This window comes from Phodopus roborovskii, unplaced genomic scaffold (assembly GCF_943737965.1).
Source record: "Phodopus roborovskii unplaced genomic scaffold, PHOROB, whole genome shotgun sequence".
Lineage (NCBI taxonomy): Eukaryota > Metazoa > Chordata > Mammalia > Rodentia > Cricetidae > Phodopus > Phodopus roborovskii.
The window spans coordinates 5149683-5167467 of record NW_026126547.1 but is presented as its reverse complement, the minus strand read 5'-3'; the positions used below and the strand labels follow the sequence as shown (position 1 = coordinate 5167467).

The window sequence follows — 17785 nt, the reverse complement described above, 5'->3', positions numbered from 1 at the left end:
GGCAATGTTTATCATGGGCCTGTGGAATTCTTAAACACATGGTACAAAGTGTCTCATTATGTAGCCTCAGTGGTTTCTGGAACTCATGTAGCCCAGGTTGGTTTCAAATGGACAGGGATAGTGCCTCTTGCTTCAGCAGTGGTGGGTGTATGGGCATGTACCACCACACCTACCTACTGCCCTACTTCTGATAAAGGAATTCACAGTAAGTGGAGTGTGGTTCAAGCTAACAGTCTTTCTGTTCACTTTTGTGAACTTAAGGTATGTCAGTGCAAATTCATATTTAAAGTAAGAAAGGGTTGAGGTTCATTTCCCCTAGAAATCCTAGTTTTTTTTTTCTATTAATTGACTTAGTCTTCATAGCAATAACGTGAACATATTGGTCTGTCTCTGAAATCTGCTCTGTTTCATTGATCTCCATTTATTCAAAAGTGTGATGGTTTTCACAAACCTGATACTAAAGCAACCAGGTTCTGTAGGCCCTCCAAAATTATTTTTATTCAAAATTGCCTAGTCTGTTTTGATTAGTTGTTACTGCTGAAGCAGTACAAAAAATAATAATTCCACAAAAGGTACACTTGAGTTAAGATTAGCAATACATGGACTTTTAAAATGTATTTCGTCAGAATTGGAACTTTGTACACATGTTCTTGCTATCTGTGAATTTGTTAAACATTTCCATTCATGTTCTCTTTAATTTTCCCTAACTATACTTTAGTGGTTTTCACTTGAGTGGAATATATATTTTCATAAGTTATCAAAGGCCTCTTCTTGAGATGATCATGTGGTTTTTGTTTTGTTTTGTTTTCTGTAATTTAGTCCATTAAGGTGATGAGTTTCATTTCTTAACCTATTTCTCCATTTCTGGACAAAAGCCAACTTCATCATGGTAAATGACTTTTGTGACATGATTTTTTAATTCAGTTTGTAAGTAATTCATCCAGAATTTTTATATTCATCAAGGATATTGGTATGTAACTTTCTGTCTTTATTGTGTCTTTGGTTTTGTTGCCAAGATAATACTGGTTTCATAGACGCTGGATAGTAATTTGAGAATGTAGATGGTAGTTCCTCTTTTACATTCTGGTAGAATTCTACTGTGAATCAGTCTGGATCTAGGTTTTTGTTCTGTTTTGTTTTGGCTTTGAGATATTTTATTATTGTTTTTAGAGTTGTTGCTAATTATAGATTTGTATATTTCATCTTGATTTAGTTTGGTAGTTCCTATGTGTCTAGAAATTCACCTGCTTCTTTTTTTATTTTGAAATGTAGTGGAATGTAGTGGAATTTTATTGGCATCTGACTAGTTAGTTTTTTGTCAGCACAAAAACCAGAGTTGCCTGAGAAAGGGGAAACCACAATTGAAAAAGTGCCTCCCCAGTACTGGCCTGTAGGCAAGGCCATAGAATGTCTTCTTAATTAGAAATATAGAATAAAGTTGGGCATTGCTTTTAAAGGCATGCATGCTTGGATAGATTTGATCTGTAAAAGTATACAACATCCATAATTTCAGTCCATGCAGCCATCTCTGAGGTCCTCGGGTATATAAGAAAATAGACTGAACAAACCATGGGGAACAAGCAAGTAAGTAGCATTCCTCCATGGCTTCTACTTCATTTCCAGCATCTGGATTCCTGCCCTGACTACTTTAGATGATGGACTGTGATATGGAAGTGTAAGATGAAAAAAAACTCTTCTCCAAGTTGCTTTTGGTCATGGTGTTTTATCCCAGCAATGTAAACTACCTAAGACAGTATCTGTAGCAATGCCTTCCTTTTTCATTTATAATTTTGTTAATTGGATCTTTTCTCTTGTCTCATTTGGTCAACAATTTGTCGATCTTGTTCATTTTTTTAAAGAAACAACTCATAATTTCATTAATGCATTTTATTTTTGTTATAATTGTTTTTGTGTCATTAGTTTCTGCCCCAATTTTAATTGTTTCTCTGTCTACTGCTTTGGGGCCTGACATAGTCTTGTTTTATTTGTGAGGTCTTAAGTTGCAAAATTAGGCTATTTATTTGAAATCTTAATTTTAAAATGTAATTGCTTAGGACTATAAACTTTTCTGTTAATACTGCCTTGGTTTTTATCTGATAGGTTTTGGTATACTGTGTTTTAATTTTCATTAAGTTCTAGATTTTCAAAAATTTTTTGATTTGTTTACAATTATATACAGCATTAAATTGTGCATTTTTATTTTATTTTTATTTAAATTAGAAACAATCTCATTTTACATATCAATCTCAGTTCCCTCTCCCTCCCACCCTCCCTTACAATTTTTATATTCAGGATATTCTGATCACATTTTTTCTCCTCACCTTGTGTCCCCACAAATAATTCTAAATCTCTTCAACCCTCCAACTGCATACCTTCTCTCTGTTTTTAGAAAACATGGAGGCCAAAAAACAAACAAAAAACCAAAGGAAAAACCCAGAATAAAAATAAATCAGACAAACAGAAAAACAAAACAAAGGAAAAGCATGATAAACACAATACACACACAAACATACCAAGACACTCACATACACACACATAAACCCAAAGAAATGAAAATAAAGTAAGAAACTATAAGCAAAAGACAGGTGTGGTGATTTGAATACAATGTTCCCCCATAGGACTGTAGGGAGCGGTACTATTAGGAGGTGTGGCCTTGCTGTGGAGTTGGTGTGACTTTGTTGGAGGAGGTTTGTCACTGGGGGTCAGTTTTGAGGTCTCAGCATACACGTCTAGTGACTCACAGTCTCTGCCTGCTGCCTGAGGATTAAAATGTAGACATCTCATCTCCTTCTGCAGCACCACGTCTGCCTGCATGCCACCATACTACCTGCCATGATGATAGTGGACTAAATCTCAGAACTGTAAGCCAGCCCCGATTAAATGTTTCCCATTATAAGAGTTGCCATGGTCATTGTGACTCTTCACAGCAACAAAAAATCCTAAGTAAGACAACATAAGAGAAAAAAGTGCCTAAACAGTGAATTACGAGATAAAATATCACTAAAAATACTATTGAGTTTGTTTTGTGTTGACCATCTATGCTGAGCATGGGGCCTGCCCTTCAGTGTATACCCAGTGAGACTCCATTGGAGAAAACTAAATTTCCTTTATGAGTGCTGTCAGTTTGAGATAGCTTTTAGATTATGGATAGGGGTTTAGGTCTGTTTCTCCTCTAAGTGTTGAAATCCCATCTGGTGCAGGCTCTGAGCATGCTGTCAATCTCTGTGAGTTCATATGTGTGTCAGTCCTGTTGTGGTTGTGTCTGGCTTAGTGCCCTATGCAGCATTAAATAGTACAGATTTTACTAGTGTGAGTTTTTATATTTTATGTAGTTTTCCTTGATCATATTTTTATTAGGTAGAATACAATATAGTACATTTTTTCTATACTTTTTATGAGTAATTTTTTTTTTGTCAGTATGTGATTTATTTTGGAAAAAGTTCATAGACTGCTGAGAAAAATGTGTATTTCTAGTGTTTGTATAGAATGTTCTATAGATGCCTGTTTGGTACATTTGATTTATGGTGTCATTTAACTCTAGTTTGTCTCTATTTTTTTGTCTGAATTGCCTGTCTGTTGGTGAGAATGATGTATTGAGTTACCCAGTGTAACTGTGTTGGAGTGAATCTGGATTTACGTCTATTAGTGTTTGTTTTATGAAATTCTGAGTACCTCATTGGGATGTGTGTGTTTAGAATTATAATGTTTTCTTGATAAATTACACCTTTAAAGTATAAAGAGAGTTTCATTATGGTTCTGAGAAGTCTTAGAGGTGGTTTTTTTTTTTTTTTTTTTTTTTTTTTTGTTTCGTTTCTTTGTTCCATTAACAGAAATACCCTGATTTCATTCCTTTACTCTTTGAGATACTGGCCATCCCTGAAGATGAGGTATGTTCCTTTGAGACAGCAAAAGGAAATCTGTCATTTTATCCTGTTTTTATTAAGGATTCAAGACCTAATAATTCAGAGTTATTATTGGGAGATGTGTTCATTTTTACAATTATAATTGGTACTTTGTTTTGTTTCCTTTGATCTCTTTTGATTGATTGTCCTGTCATTATTTTTCCCTTCTGGTCTCCAGAATATGTTTGTTCTTCTTGTTGGTTTGAAGTATTCCTTTCCAATAATCTTTGTAGAGTTGGCTTAGTGGTCATGTTCTCTTAGTCTGCTTTTACCATGGAGAACTTTTACTTTTCCTTCACTTAAATTTTACTGGTTATAATAGCCTGAATTGCAGTTGTGCTCCTTTAGAACTTTAAGTACTTCTAAGAACCTCTGCCATTGTATTTTCTAACTAATCAGTTGTTAATTTTGACTGGTCTGCTTTTGTGTGTGACTTGGTCTCTTTCTCTTGCCACTTTAACTATTCTTTCTTTATTCTGTTTTTAGTGTTTTCACTGTAATGTGTGATGGGTACCTTTCTTTCTGACTCTCTCATTTGGTGTTCTTTAGGCTCCTTATACTTTGATGGGCTTCCTCTTTTCTGTATTTAGGAAGTTTTCTTCTATTGTTTTATTCAAAATATTTTCTATGCCTTTGGTGGTATTTTTATCCTTCTATACCCATTATTTATAGATTTTGTCTTTCCCTGGTGCCCCAAAGAACTTCCTTGATCCATTTCTGTTTTTAAAAATTTTTCATTTTCTTTGATTGAATGATCTAATTCCTCTACCCTATCATTAAGTTTTTCATAGAGATCTTTATATGGCTAATTAATTTTTTGTTCTGAACTTCATTGTATTTGGGTTTTCTTCTGTTTTTCCTCATTGGAGTTAGTCTCCTCCTATTCCCTACCCCTGCCGTCTTCTCTCTTCCACTCTCCACCCCTTCTTGATTAAGATTCTCACTATGTAGCCCTGGATGTCCAGGAACTCACGATGTCTGGTCTGTATTTTTATATCCCGAATTGTCTTCTTTGAATTGTGTTTAGGGACTTTGATATTTTTATTTCCATCTTCTCTAAGTTCATTTAAGTGTTTAATTGTATGCTATTTAAATTCTTTTGAACTCTTTGAATACATTTATAACTATATTTTTAATTCTATATATTTAAAATCTATAGAGTTTATGATTTTGGAAGTGGAGAGATGAATTATCCTGTGGATATAAAGATAACACTATGTGCATTTTGCCAAGTAATAGTATTAAATTCTTTTCTAGGGCATATTACTGGGCCAGTTATGGGTTTTTGACCCAGCTAACAATATCAGGCATGAACTTCATCTTGTGGAGCAGATTTAACTTCAGTCATAAAGTGGTTGGTTACTCCCATAATATTTATGCTACTTTTGCACTGGTCAACATTTCTTACCAGGCAAGTTATTATTGTAGATCAATGATTCACATCTGGGTAGATTGATGATTACTTTTGCCCTGGTAGTTTGCATAGAAACAGCAGTATGAAAACTAGCCAGAAGGGATGGAGCTTTCAGATTGGTACAAGCTCCATGTATTCATGTCTTATTATGCAAGTATTGGTGTCTTCAGTAATAGGATCTTTCTATCAAGGTCCAATGCCTAATCAAGAACAGTGGCAGTCACATATAATGTTTGAGTAGAGTATGAGACCCCGCACGGGCAAGAATACCAGGCATTGTTTGCTTGCTTTTCATTTAAATGGTCTATGGTGTCTAGAAAAGGCTTCCCCACCTGCCACCATTACAGGGTAACACTTGAGTATATAGGTTAGGAAGCTTCTACAGTAGTGGGTTTCCAGCCACTTCACTGACGGTGTTTATCTGCTGTAGCTTTCTATCCCTGGTAGAAATGTATACTCTCATATCATCTGCAAATAATGATATTTGACTTTTTCCTTTCCAATTTATAATCCCTTGATCTTCTTCAGTTGTCTTATTTTTCTAGCTAGAGCTTCAAGTATTGTGTTGAATAGCTGTGGAAAGAGTGGGCACCCATGTTTTGTTCCTGATGTAAGTGAATTACTTGGAATTTCTGTCCATTTAATTTGATGTTGGTTATAAGCTTGCTGTAAATTGCCTTTGTTATGTCTAGGTATTTCTTTATATCCCTGATCTCTCCAAGACTTTTATCGTGAAGGGTCTATGGATTTTATCAAAGCCCTTTCAGCCTCTGATGAGATGATCATGTGGGTGTTTTTCTTTCAGTTTGTTTATGTTGTGGATTATATGGATGGATCTTTGTATGTTGAACTCTCCCTGCATCTCTGGGATAAATCTCAGATCATGGTGGGTGATCTATTTGATGTGTTCTTGGAACAGGTTTGCAAGTATTTTATTGACTATTTCTGCATCAGTGTTCATGAGGGAAATAGGTCTGTAATTCTCGTTCTTTTTGAATCTGCGTGGTTTGGGTGCCTAGGCAATGTTCTTTCTGTTTCAGTTTGTGAAATAATTTGACAAGTATTAGCATTACCTCTGTTTTGAAAGTCTCCTAAAATTCTAAAGTAAGACTGGTCTGGTTTTGGTTGGGAGACTTTTAATGATTGCTTTATTTCGTTAGTGTTTATCTGATCTTGACTGAACTTTGCTAAGTGGTATCTGTCAAGAAAATTGTTCATTTATTTTAGATGTTTCAATTTTGTGGAATATAGATTTTTAAAGTATGATCTGATGAGTCTTTGGATTTCCTCAATGTCTTTTCCTTTCTGAATTGGTTAATTTGGATATTCTCTTTCTGTGTTAGATAAGGATTTGTCTTATGGATTTTTCTCAAAGAACCAAACTCTTTGTTTCATTGATTTTGTCTTCTTCTCTTTGTTTCTATTTTATTGATTTCAGCCTCCAGTTTATTTCCTGGCATCTACTCCTCTTGGGTGGGCTTGTTTCTTTTTGTTCTAGAGCTTTCAGGTGTGCTGAGATTGCTTCATTTTCTTTTGTAGACTCTTACTTCTATGAGCCTCTTAGTACTGCTTTCATTGTGACCCATAAGTTTGAGTATGTTGTGCATACCCAAATTTCTTTATTTCTTCCTTGACCTAGTAGTCATTCAGTAGAGAGTTGTTTAGTTTCCTTGAGTTTGCAGGATCACTGTTGTTTCTATTATTGTTGAAATTTAGCTGTAATCCCTGGTGGTCTGATAGGATACAGTGGTTTATTTCAGTTTTCTTGTATCTATTGAGACTTGATTTGTGACCAGGTATGAGGTCAATTTTGGACAGTGTTCTAAGATATGCTGAGAAGAAGGTATATTCTTTTATGTTTGGATGAAATGTCTTGTAGATAACAGTTAAGACCATTTAGTTCAGAGTGTCTGGTAATTCTCCACTTAGGTTTTTTTTTTGGTCTGAATGACTTGTTCATTGTTAGATTGGGGCATTGAAGTCTCTCACTACTTATGTGTGAAGGTTGATGTGTGAATTAAACTTTTATAAATTACAAATGTGAGTGCCTTTGTGTGTAGGTTATAGATGTTAAGAATTGCGATAAACTCTTTGTGGATTTTTCCTTTCATGAGTATGAAATATTGTTCCCTATCTTTATTGATTAATTTTGGTTTGAAGTCTTTTCTGTTAGATATTAGTATAGCTAGCTATACCAACTTGTTTCTTAGGTCCATCTACTTGGAAAATATTTTCCCAACTTTTTAATTTGAGGTAATGTCTATCTTTGATGTTGAGGTGTATTGTATGCCTCATTCTATTAGACTGTGTCTTTTTATTGGGGAATTGAGTCCATTGATTTTGAGAGGTATTAATGACAAATGATGGTTAATTATTGTTATTTCATTGTCATTTTTGGAGGTGGTGGTGTGGTTGTAAGCATTTGTGCATGTGCACGTATGTGTGTGTATCGGGATTTATTTATTTTTTGTCTTTTTATTAGTTTATTTAAGGAATTTATTAATTTCTTATTTAAGGACCCCTATCATCTTTGTAAGTTTGGTTTTAACATCTGGAATTTTTAGGGCTTGTTGTAGTAGGATAGCTGTGTACTGGTAGGGATATATTGTGCCAGCTGTTGATTGTGTTCTTAAATTGGTCTCTAGTCATCTATCTGGGTTTGGGGTGATTATAGGTTTAGGTGCTGATTTCTGAGTTTGTCTATGTTGGGTAGGTGTTGTTTGGTTTCTGTTATCTCATTTGTCTTCTGGTCTTTTTGGCCTGGACTTCTGTTGGATAACTTAGTTAAGCAGAGGGTCTCTACCTGAGTTGGTGGGGGAATACTGTAATGAGGAGGGCAGAATAGTGTGGGAAGTCACAGGGAGAGTGGGGGAGGTCTGTGGGTAGGTTGCCTATATGGAGTTCTGGAAGCTGGCATGAGCTCTGATCCATCAGTGAGGTTGCCTAATTGTTCTTCTGGCTGGCATGTACCTGTTCTTCTGACTGGCATGCCTGCACCTAAGCACTGGATATTTTCCCAAGTTGGAGGTAGGGGCACAGCAGTTTGGGGTAGTGCAGAGAGGTGGGAAGGGGTGGCAGTAGATTGGACCTTTGGGAACTGAACTGAGGATGTGGGACAGTGTAGAGGTCAATTGGGCACCCTATCTGTTCCTCTGGCTGGCATGGCCTACACCTGAGCAGAAATCCTCCATAGGTTCTTAAATAGTGTGTTACGTAAAGTATTCAAGTGATTTTCTAGTACAGTGGTTCTCAACCTGTGGGTTGCAGCTCCTTTGGGGGATTGATTGACTCTTTCACAGGGGTCACCTAAGACCTTTGGAAAGCACAGATATTTAGATTATGATGTATAATAGAAGCAAAATTAGTCACAAAGTTGTAAAGAAAATAATTTTATTGTTGGGGGATCACCACAACATGAGAAATTGTATTAAAGGGCCACAGAATTAGCATAGTTGAGAACCACTGGTCTATAGATAAATCCTCTTTGATATTTAGTGAAATTAAAACCTGCACACTCAGATTTTGTCTGATGCATATTTGCTGCCTGTCCAGAAAATCATATGCTTCTAGGCAATTGTTGCCTTCTGGGTTTGCATTAAAGCAATAACTAATAAGTCCAGTGAAGGAAATTGCAAAATTTAAAGTTGCCAGACTTGTCTCTGTCAAATGGTTGTTTTAAAGTTTGCATTGAAATGGTTGCTTTTCTAGTCCATAGCCTCTAGCTAATCATTGTAGAGCAATTTGTTTTCATATATAATTATCTATTCTATGAAGATTTAGGGAGTGAAGAAGAGAAATAGCATAAGAAATCTGATGTTCATTCAGTCATATTTGTTGCCTCAAACTAGAATTTTAGTTTTGGGAAAGTTTTAAAATTATCGTAATTCTTACACCATTTAACTTGTTTAAAAATGCACATTTTTACTTGTAATTCCTACCAGCTCAAAATCCCCCTTGTTTACCTTTTGGTACAAATTATTAGCCATACATGTATAATCAAAATTCGTAGTATCTGAAATTATTGGTGGGTATTTAATACTATTATTTTTATAATAAAATATTTGTCTGTAATTATTAGAGGGGAATGAGGAAAGTAGTCTGATATGTGTCTATCGGTGTCCTCAGGTCTAGGTAATTGGGTTTTCTTGTTTTGTTGTTGGCTTTGATTGCTTTTATTTTGCATTCATTTTTGCATAGGATTTTGAATGATTATGATTTGTTTTTCTTTAACCTTTTAATTGTAACAGCACTTTAAATGTTAGCAGTTAGATATCAGATTACATATAATTTTTTAATGTATGAATCTTTTGCCAGCATGTGTGAAAGTGCACTCTGTGGGCCTTGTTGTGGGGACTGGGAGAGCTCCCTAGAACTAGAACTACAGGAAGCTGTGAACTGCCACGTGGGTGCTTGGACTGGAACTCAAGTCTTCTGTAAGAGCAGCAAGTGCTCTTTCATAAACCAGTTCATTCAGTACTTCCTTAAATGAAATATATGTTTGACCAAATAAATGTGAAAAATTCATTAGACAGAGCTTATCAAAATTATAAAACATTTAATATGTGAAAATGTATAAGCAATTGAGTAACAGAAAAACAAGATTCCTATTTATGTTCAGTGTAGTTTATTTAAAAAGGTATAATGATTCTTGAATTTATAACAAAGAGCCAGAACTTAATCACATTTTATCTTGTTTATAAGCCTAATTTTCTTTCATAAAATAAGGAATGAGGTGGTAGAAGGCATACTTCTCAGTGACTTATAAAACTTTTTAAGAGTTTCTAATTACAAACCATTTATTTCTATTGCATATAAAAATAGTAGTACATTTTGAAACATTTGAGGTGTTTGCTTGAGTGGAAGACTTTCCCATTTGTGTGTTTTATGTATCTTAAAAAGATAAAGGATAAAGAATTTGAGACTTTTTCCTCTTCATTATTTATTCTAAATTTATATTAGACTTACAGATTATTAATTTTTAAAATTCCTTTGTAATGTAGGCTAAAAATCTCATAGAGAGATTTTTTAATCAGCAAGTAGAAGTCCTGGGCAAACGTGTGGAGCCACTGCCTGAGATATACTACATTGAAGGAACACTTCAGATGGTGTGGGTTAACCGCTGCTATCCAGGGTATGGAATAAATGTCTTCAAACATCCAAAGTGTCCTGAGTGCTGTGGTATGTAATGAACTCCATTTCATGTTTTATGTGGCTAAAAATTCACTCTTCAATTATGTTTAGCTAATGTTTGTCTTCTCTTAAAATGGTCATTTAGATTTTGACTTAACTAAATATGTACAGAGAAGAAAAACTGCCTTAACTTTTAAAATAATATTTTTTATTATATTTTTGAGAATCCTATGCAATACATCTCAAATCCCATTCACTCCTCCCCCTTCTCCCCACAGGTCCCTCTACTCTGCTTTTATGCTTTTTATCCTTTTTGTCCTGGTCTTCTGGCTCTCCAGCCTTTCGGTCCCTTTTCTGTAATGTTCTCTAGGTCTTAAGTGTAGAGGTTGTTTTGTAAATATATCAGTTGGAGATGGTGACCTCAAGATTAGCAGTTCTCTGCATTATGAGCAGTTGTGGCTTCTATAATTATATCCATCAGCTGCAAAGAGAAGCTTCTTTGATGGGGGATGTTTGAATGCAGTCAGAAATTATACTGGTTTAGCAAGGTAGCAGTAGTAGGTTCTCCTCCATGACCTGTGCATAAAGTGTTGTGCAGTTAGCACTGGTGCACTGACTTCATTTTCCAGAAGGCATCTAGGGTGTAGCCTGTAATGTTTCGGAGTCTCTTATGTTCTCCTGACCAGTAATTTGAAAACGGGTTTACTATGGCTGGGATTAGGATTGGGTTGAGGGGGAGCATTGCCAGCCCAAGTGATAGAATGTATATTCATTGGTGTTGTGGTGGAATATATACAATGGATATATTTTAGGTCCACCTGGTGTGTGATGTCATTTAATTCTGATGTTTCTTTGTTTTTTGCCCAGATGATCTGTTTATTATAAAAAGGGAAATATTGAAAATCACCCACTGTTATTGAGTTGGAGTTATTCTCTGTTTTCAAGTCCAACAGTGTGCATTTTATGAAACTGAGAAAGAACCCCCAGTGTTTGGTGCATTTGTGTTTAGGATTGTGATGTCTTCTAGGCTAGTCATTCCCTTAATTAGAATGGAGTGTTGTTAATTCTATCAGTCAAGAATAAGACCACTACCACAGTTTAAAGCCTATTTTGAAGTAAGCTTTAATTAAATACTGGCCAGGTGGATGGGCTCTGGCCAGGTCTATACCCAGATTCCTGGAAAATGGCCCAGAATCAAGTATGACAAAAACTTAACAAGAAAAACCCATAATTCATTGCTTTTCTCATCAGGTCCAATCAGGGGCAAGCAATTAAATCCTGATATATTTCCCTCCTATGTACTTCCCACCCACATGTGATGAAGCACTTCTGGTGCAGATGGGTCAATCATACTTGTTTAGGGGAGTGGCTTCGGGGCTGTCAAAACAGCTGCTGAACCATGGCTCTTGCTCTTAGGGTCCTTCTTGAAGGCATAAGACACAGTGATAACATTGGTACAGAGCTATTCCCCATTGATGACCTCAGTTGCTGCATACAATTTATGTGAAATGTTGGAGTGCCCAGTATCAGGGTCCAGAATTATGTTGGAAGTTTGAAAGATGGCCCACAAAAAAGTATTCTGAAAGCGTTATAAGGCAGCATCTCATCAATTTCTAGGTCCAAGTTCACAATGAAAATGTTGGTTCCTACAACCATGATTTTATTGTGAGCTCCGATGCCTTTAGAGTTTGACCATGCTCATAATCTTAATGGCACAGTCAGTATCTTCCTTATTTAAGAATTCAGCAAAGCCAGAGCCTTGGTGTTGGCCAGTGACTCTGTCCTTTGGCCTGTGGGTATTGACCACTGACCCTTCCCTGAGAAAGAGCCCCTGCAACAGTGGTTTACTTACTTTTACTCCCAAACCTCTTACTTAAAGTATATACCCTGGCATGATCCATCTGGCAGCCATGGTAAAAGGCTTCCCCCACCTCTGAGCAGCAGTGCTTCCCTCTTTGTATGATGAAAAACGTTTCTTTAAAGAATGACTGAATGTTTTGTGGGGTGCAGTAGTCTAGGTTAGTGGGTTTCACAATTGGGTCACATTTCTCAGAACTATTCCAGCTTTTAACGTTTCCATTGAGAAATCAGCTGTTATTCTGATGAGCTTTGCTTCATATGTGACTTGTGATTTTCCTCCTGGGACTTTCAGTATTATATTTTTGTGCTGTATACTTAATGTTTTTACTATGATGTGGCATGAAGAGTTGCTTTTCTGGCCCTATCTATTTGGTATTCTTCGTGGTTCTTGTTCTGTATGAGTATGCTTTACCTTAATCTGGGTAAGTATTCAGTGATCTTGTTGAAAATCTTGTCTGTTATTTGCCTGAAATTCTTAATCTGTGTCTATAATTCAATGGTTTTGCCTTTTTATTGTTTTACAGTCCTTTTTTACTATGTTTATCCTACCTATCCAAGAGCATGGGAGATTTTTCCATTTTCTGGTACCTTCTTTGATTTCTTTCTTTAAAGACTCAAAGTTCTTGTTATACAGGTCTTTAATATGTATGGTTAGAGTTATTTCAAGATATTTCTTGTTGTTTGTGGCTATTATAAATAGTGATGAGTGATGTTTCTCTGATTTCTTTGTCAGTCCATTTAATTTATTGTCTGTATATTGCAGAGCTACTGTCTTTTTTTTTTTTTTTTTAGTTAATCTTGTATCCTGCTAGTTTGCTGAAGGTGTTTATGCGCTGTAGGAGTTCCCTGGTAGAGGTTTTTGGGTTGCTTATGTAAACTATCATATCATCTGCAAATTTTGACAGTTGATTTATTCCTTTCCAATTTGTATCCCCTTGATCTCCTTTTGTTGTCATATTTTCTAGCTAGAACATCAAGTACAGTATTGAAGAGATATGGAGAGAGATTTTAGAATAATTGCATTGAGTTTTTCTCTATTTAGTTTGATGTTGGCTGTTGGCTTACTATATATTGCTTTTATTATGTTTAGGTATGTTCCTGTTATCCATGACCTCTCTAAGACCTTTATCATGAAGGTGTATTGGATTTTGTCAAAGGCTTTTCCAGCATCTAGTGAGATGACCATGTGGTTTTTCTTTTTCAGTTTGTTTATATGGTGGTTTACATGGATGGATTTTCATGTTTCAAACCATCCCTGCATCTCTGGGATGAAGCCTGCTTGATTATGGTGGATGATTTTTCTTATATGTTCTTGAATTCGATTTGCCAGCATTTTATTGAGTATTTTTGCATCAATGCTCATGAAGGAGATTGGTTTGTAATTCTCTTTTCTTTGTTGCATCTTTGTGTGGTTTGGATATCAGGGTGACTGTTTTCATAAAAAGAATTTAGCAATGTTCCTTCTGTTTTTGTTGTGTGGAACAATTTGAGGAAAGGGCAGAGGAGAACATGAGGGACTAGGAAGATTGAATCATGGGAACAGAAGAAGGAATGAAACCCTGATTTTTTTTTTTTTAACAACAACAAAAAATCATAGAAGAAGGCCCACACTGAACGTGGGATGTGCATAGACTAGAGTCCCCAGAGCACTGAAGGACTATGAAAGTGGACTAGGAGTCTACCATGACTAGCACAAGCATCCTAGGTCTAGTCTCTCCCTTTCTGTTTACTGATTGCCATAATATAAGCCGGTGTGTTCTTGTACTGTAGTCTCCACCATGATGAGCTAACCTTTGAAACTCTGAGCCAAAATAATAAATCTCAATTATTTGGTCACGTGTGTGTGTGTGTGTGTGTGTGTGTGTGTGTGTGTGTGTGTGCACGCGTGCGTGTGTGTTTTAAGGTGCCTCCATACTATGTTTGTTTTTTTTTCCCCCAGGACTTTAACATCTCTTTCCACTAAAAATGTGCAGTTTCCAGCATGCTTAACAACCACTATGGTCTGTTCTAATTTTGCTTATTGTAATGGGTGGGAAATGATAACTCTCATACTTTTAACTTACTTTTCCCTGAATGATTACTGATGTTCATCATCTTTTATATCCTTGGTCCCATGTGCTTTCTTTCTCCTACTTCTCTATGTATAGTCTAGGATGTGTTTAAATGCCTGCTTTTTGTTAGTTTTATCCCTTGCTCTTCTGTAGGCCTTTCTCTTGCATTCTTCAGTAATTTCTTGCATTCATCATTTTAAGAAACCATCCATGCCTAGGGGTCAGAGCTGTGCTGTCACATGAATATAATCAGAGCAGCCCCGAGGTTAGGGCTGTGGACTGAGTAGGCTTTTTTTTTTTTTTTTTCTGATATATACAATGACCTCACAGAGTTGTGTTGCTGGGTAGAGGGGAACAAAAGTAAAGTCAACATAAAACTTCTCACCATTTTGAAGATAGATATTTTTGTTTTGTGTTAATTTGGTTTTTGTAGATCTGTGTCCGATTTTCAGAGCTCTCTTGCATTATTTTGGCCAGTTGCCACTGGCTTTTTAATGTATAAAGAGATGAAGGCCCAATGCTTTCTAATAGCCCTTTGATGACATTTTTCTCAGTTTAGTGCATTTTGATAAGTGTCTACATTGCCTCCATTGCTGATGTAGTTATGAAATTTTCACTGATACAGCTCAAATGATTTTGATTTATCATTTGTATAATATTTTATAATTCATTTCAATTTTAAATTTTCCTGTACTTTTCCTATCAGGATATATGAATTGTATACATTCTAATTCATGGATCTGCAATAGTTTCCTATATTTGTTCTTTCTTTTTTGCTTTTATGACTTTTTATTATGTCTTAATTTTAGTGTATAATTATAACTTTTATTTTATAAACTTTATTTCCCCTTTTAAGACATTCCCTGTCCAAACCTTGTGAAAGTTTATTTTCTAAATTTCATTTTTAATGTTTGTGCTGGCTAGTCACCAAATGCTTCCTTCTGACCTAATTCAATAAATGTAGTTTGCTAATATTATGCTTTAGATTTAAATTATATTTCAAAAATGTCTTTAACTCCACTTAATAGAACAACATGTGTTAGTGCTAAAGACAAGGATTCTATGTTAGTGCATTCTTTGGTCAAATTAGAATTGTAAACTTTTAGAAGATCATTGATTCTTTTTCAGAACACAGATATTTTCATGCTACTCTTGGTACAGTTTGTAACAATCAGTATGAAATATATTGCAGACATTGCAGGTAGATTTCTCTTCAGTGTTCATAGTGATTTAAGAAGCTTTAGTATATTTGTTCATCATGTTAGTTTTTAAAGAAATGTTAATACCTGATTTGAGAGAAAGGGTGGTTTTGATGCAACATTTTATCATTAGAATTTTAACATGTACTTTAAGTGTCTGTCTAAACAAAGAAATTGTAACTTTGTATAACCAACATTTTCCACTTTAGAAATGTCATTCCACTAGAAAATTGCCTGGTGTAACTTGAAGAACTCTAGAATGTAGTATGGTGAATGCTTCTTTTGAATAAGTAGTTAAAATATCTCTGTACTTTTGAAAAGCACATCTCAAACATAAATGAATCAAAATAAAATAGTAGAGTTTGAAGCACATTTAAGTAGTAACACATAGTACTGAATCAAGGTACTGATAATAATGGCCCATAATAACCATGCTTTAACATAATCTATAGTCATTCACCAACTTGCAACAGGAAAAAGATCTGGTTAAACAGAGATTTCAGATTACTTAGTGGGTTTGGTGGCTCATATGACACACTTACCCCAACTTGAAATGAATACAGTTGATATAGGCACCTGCCCATAGTAGAACATTTGGCCAAGAGTTAGCATTTGTTGTGTGCCTACTTTTTCATATCATACTTCTGGTTTTCATTTCATGTTAATAATTATGACACTGGCTGTCTGTTTTTCTTTTGCTAACAAGGAAAGAGGGGTCAGAGACTTGGCTCCTTCATCTGTGGTATTTGAGCCTGGTTTCTGTTAAACTATTTTACCTTCTGCCATGCAGTGACAGCTGTAGCAGTATTTGGGATAACATTGTCTTCAGATTAGGAATGATCAAACAGAGCTGAGTTAAGAACTTTCCCCAAATTGCACATTTATCAAGTCATCCAAATAGAACTTGAAATGAGAAGATCAGAAATAAGCTGTGGTCCTCTTGCAGTGTTTGGCTCTTTGTACACATAGTTGTTATGGTCTGTCCTGTAAGCAGTTACTTTTATCTGTGGTGCTAACCTCGTAAAGTGTCTGCTGTAACTTAAAAATGATCATGCATTCAGCCTTTAAACCCAATAGTATATGGCCACTAAAATTATTTTAGGTGATAGTGTTAAGTCAGACTCATAATGCTAAATATTTTACACATACAAGTAATGTTGTGTAGTCATATTTAGAGAAGCAGGAGCCATGATGGTTGCTAACAGCTGGGAAAATTGCTAGAATGTTGTTCAGTTGGCATAGTCATACAGTTTTATAATATGAAAAAAATGTTCTGGAGATTGGTGTACATACAAGTATACTTAACACTACCAAAGGGGATACTTAAAATGGATAAGGTGGTAAATTCTATACTATATATTTTACCTCAATTAAAAAAAAAAACGTTAGACATGATAGTATATGCCTATAATCCCAGTCCTCTGGGAAGATTAGGAGTTCAAGGTTAACCTTGACTGAATGACTATCAAAACAATAACAACAACAACAGACTCAATATCATGTTTGACAACTTATCATGATGTTAATTTACATGGCACCATGAGGAATGTTACTCATTAATTTGTTTTATTCACAGTGATCTGCAGCCCTGGATCCTACAATCCACGGGATGGAATTCATTGCCTCCAGTGCAATAGCAGCCTGGTGTATGGAGCGAAGGCGTGCATATAGGCCACTGCCTCACTGCCTTGTGTGACCTAGTGGTTTATTAAACATAAAAGTATATTTTTGAAGTGCTAAATTACAATAACTCACTATTATGACAAAATTAAATAACCAGAGTTTACAAAGATATGGTGTCCTCATTCAATCAAGTACTGTATGTATCATCTTTCTTGGTTAATACTAGAGCTGCATTTGATACCAGATGACTCCTGTGTCACTGCATTTTAAAAATTGTCTTAAATGTTCTGTGCTGGGTGACATTAAAGATTTTTTCAGAAATTTAAAAACCATCCCATTTTATATTTACTATGTATCACCTAGATTCAGGCCATCATATTTTGTTAGAAGAGCTTTAATCTCATCTTACAGAATTTTATCTACATGAGCTTGGCCTTTTACTGCTCAGAGCCAGTTTTGAAAGTATGTCCTGGGTCTCATCATTGTACTTGTCAGCATAAGACCTAGTCCTGGGGCTACTGTGGGTTTTAGTATATATAGGTCAGTGTGTTGTCTTAAATTGTCAGTTACAGACTCTCAAGACAGACTTAGTAAGTAGCACAGGCC

General features: G+C 35.5%; 1 protein-coding gene across 2 annotated transcripts in view; it reads left to right on the top strand.

Annotated features, from left to right (window-relative positions):
• The window catches only part of Zpbp (zona pellucida binding protein), an 89184-nt gene extending 71676 nt beyond the window's left edge, over positions 1–17508 (top strand). For both annotated transcript variants that reach the window (XM_051200696.1, XM_051200695.1), the window contains exons 7-8: positions 10317–10494; positions 17133–17508. In XM_051200696.1, coding sequence (XP_051056653.1) covers positions 10317–10494; positions 17133–17227 — 273 coding nt within the window. In that variant the 3' untranslated portion in view covers positions 17228–17508. The remainder of the gene's footprint in view (positions 1–10316; positions 10495–17132) is intronic.
• Positions 17509–17785: the final 277 nt, after the last annotated feature.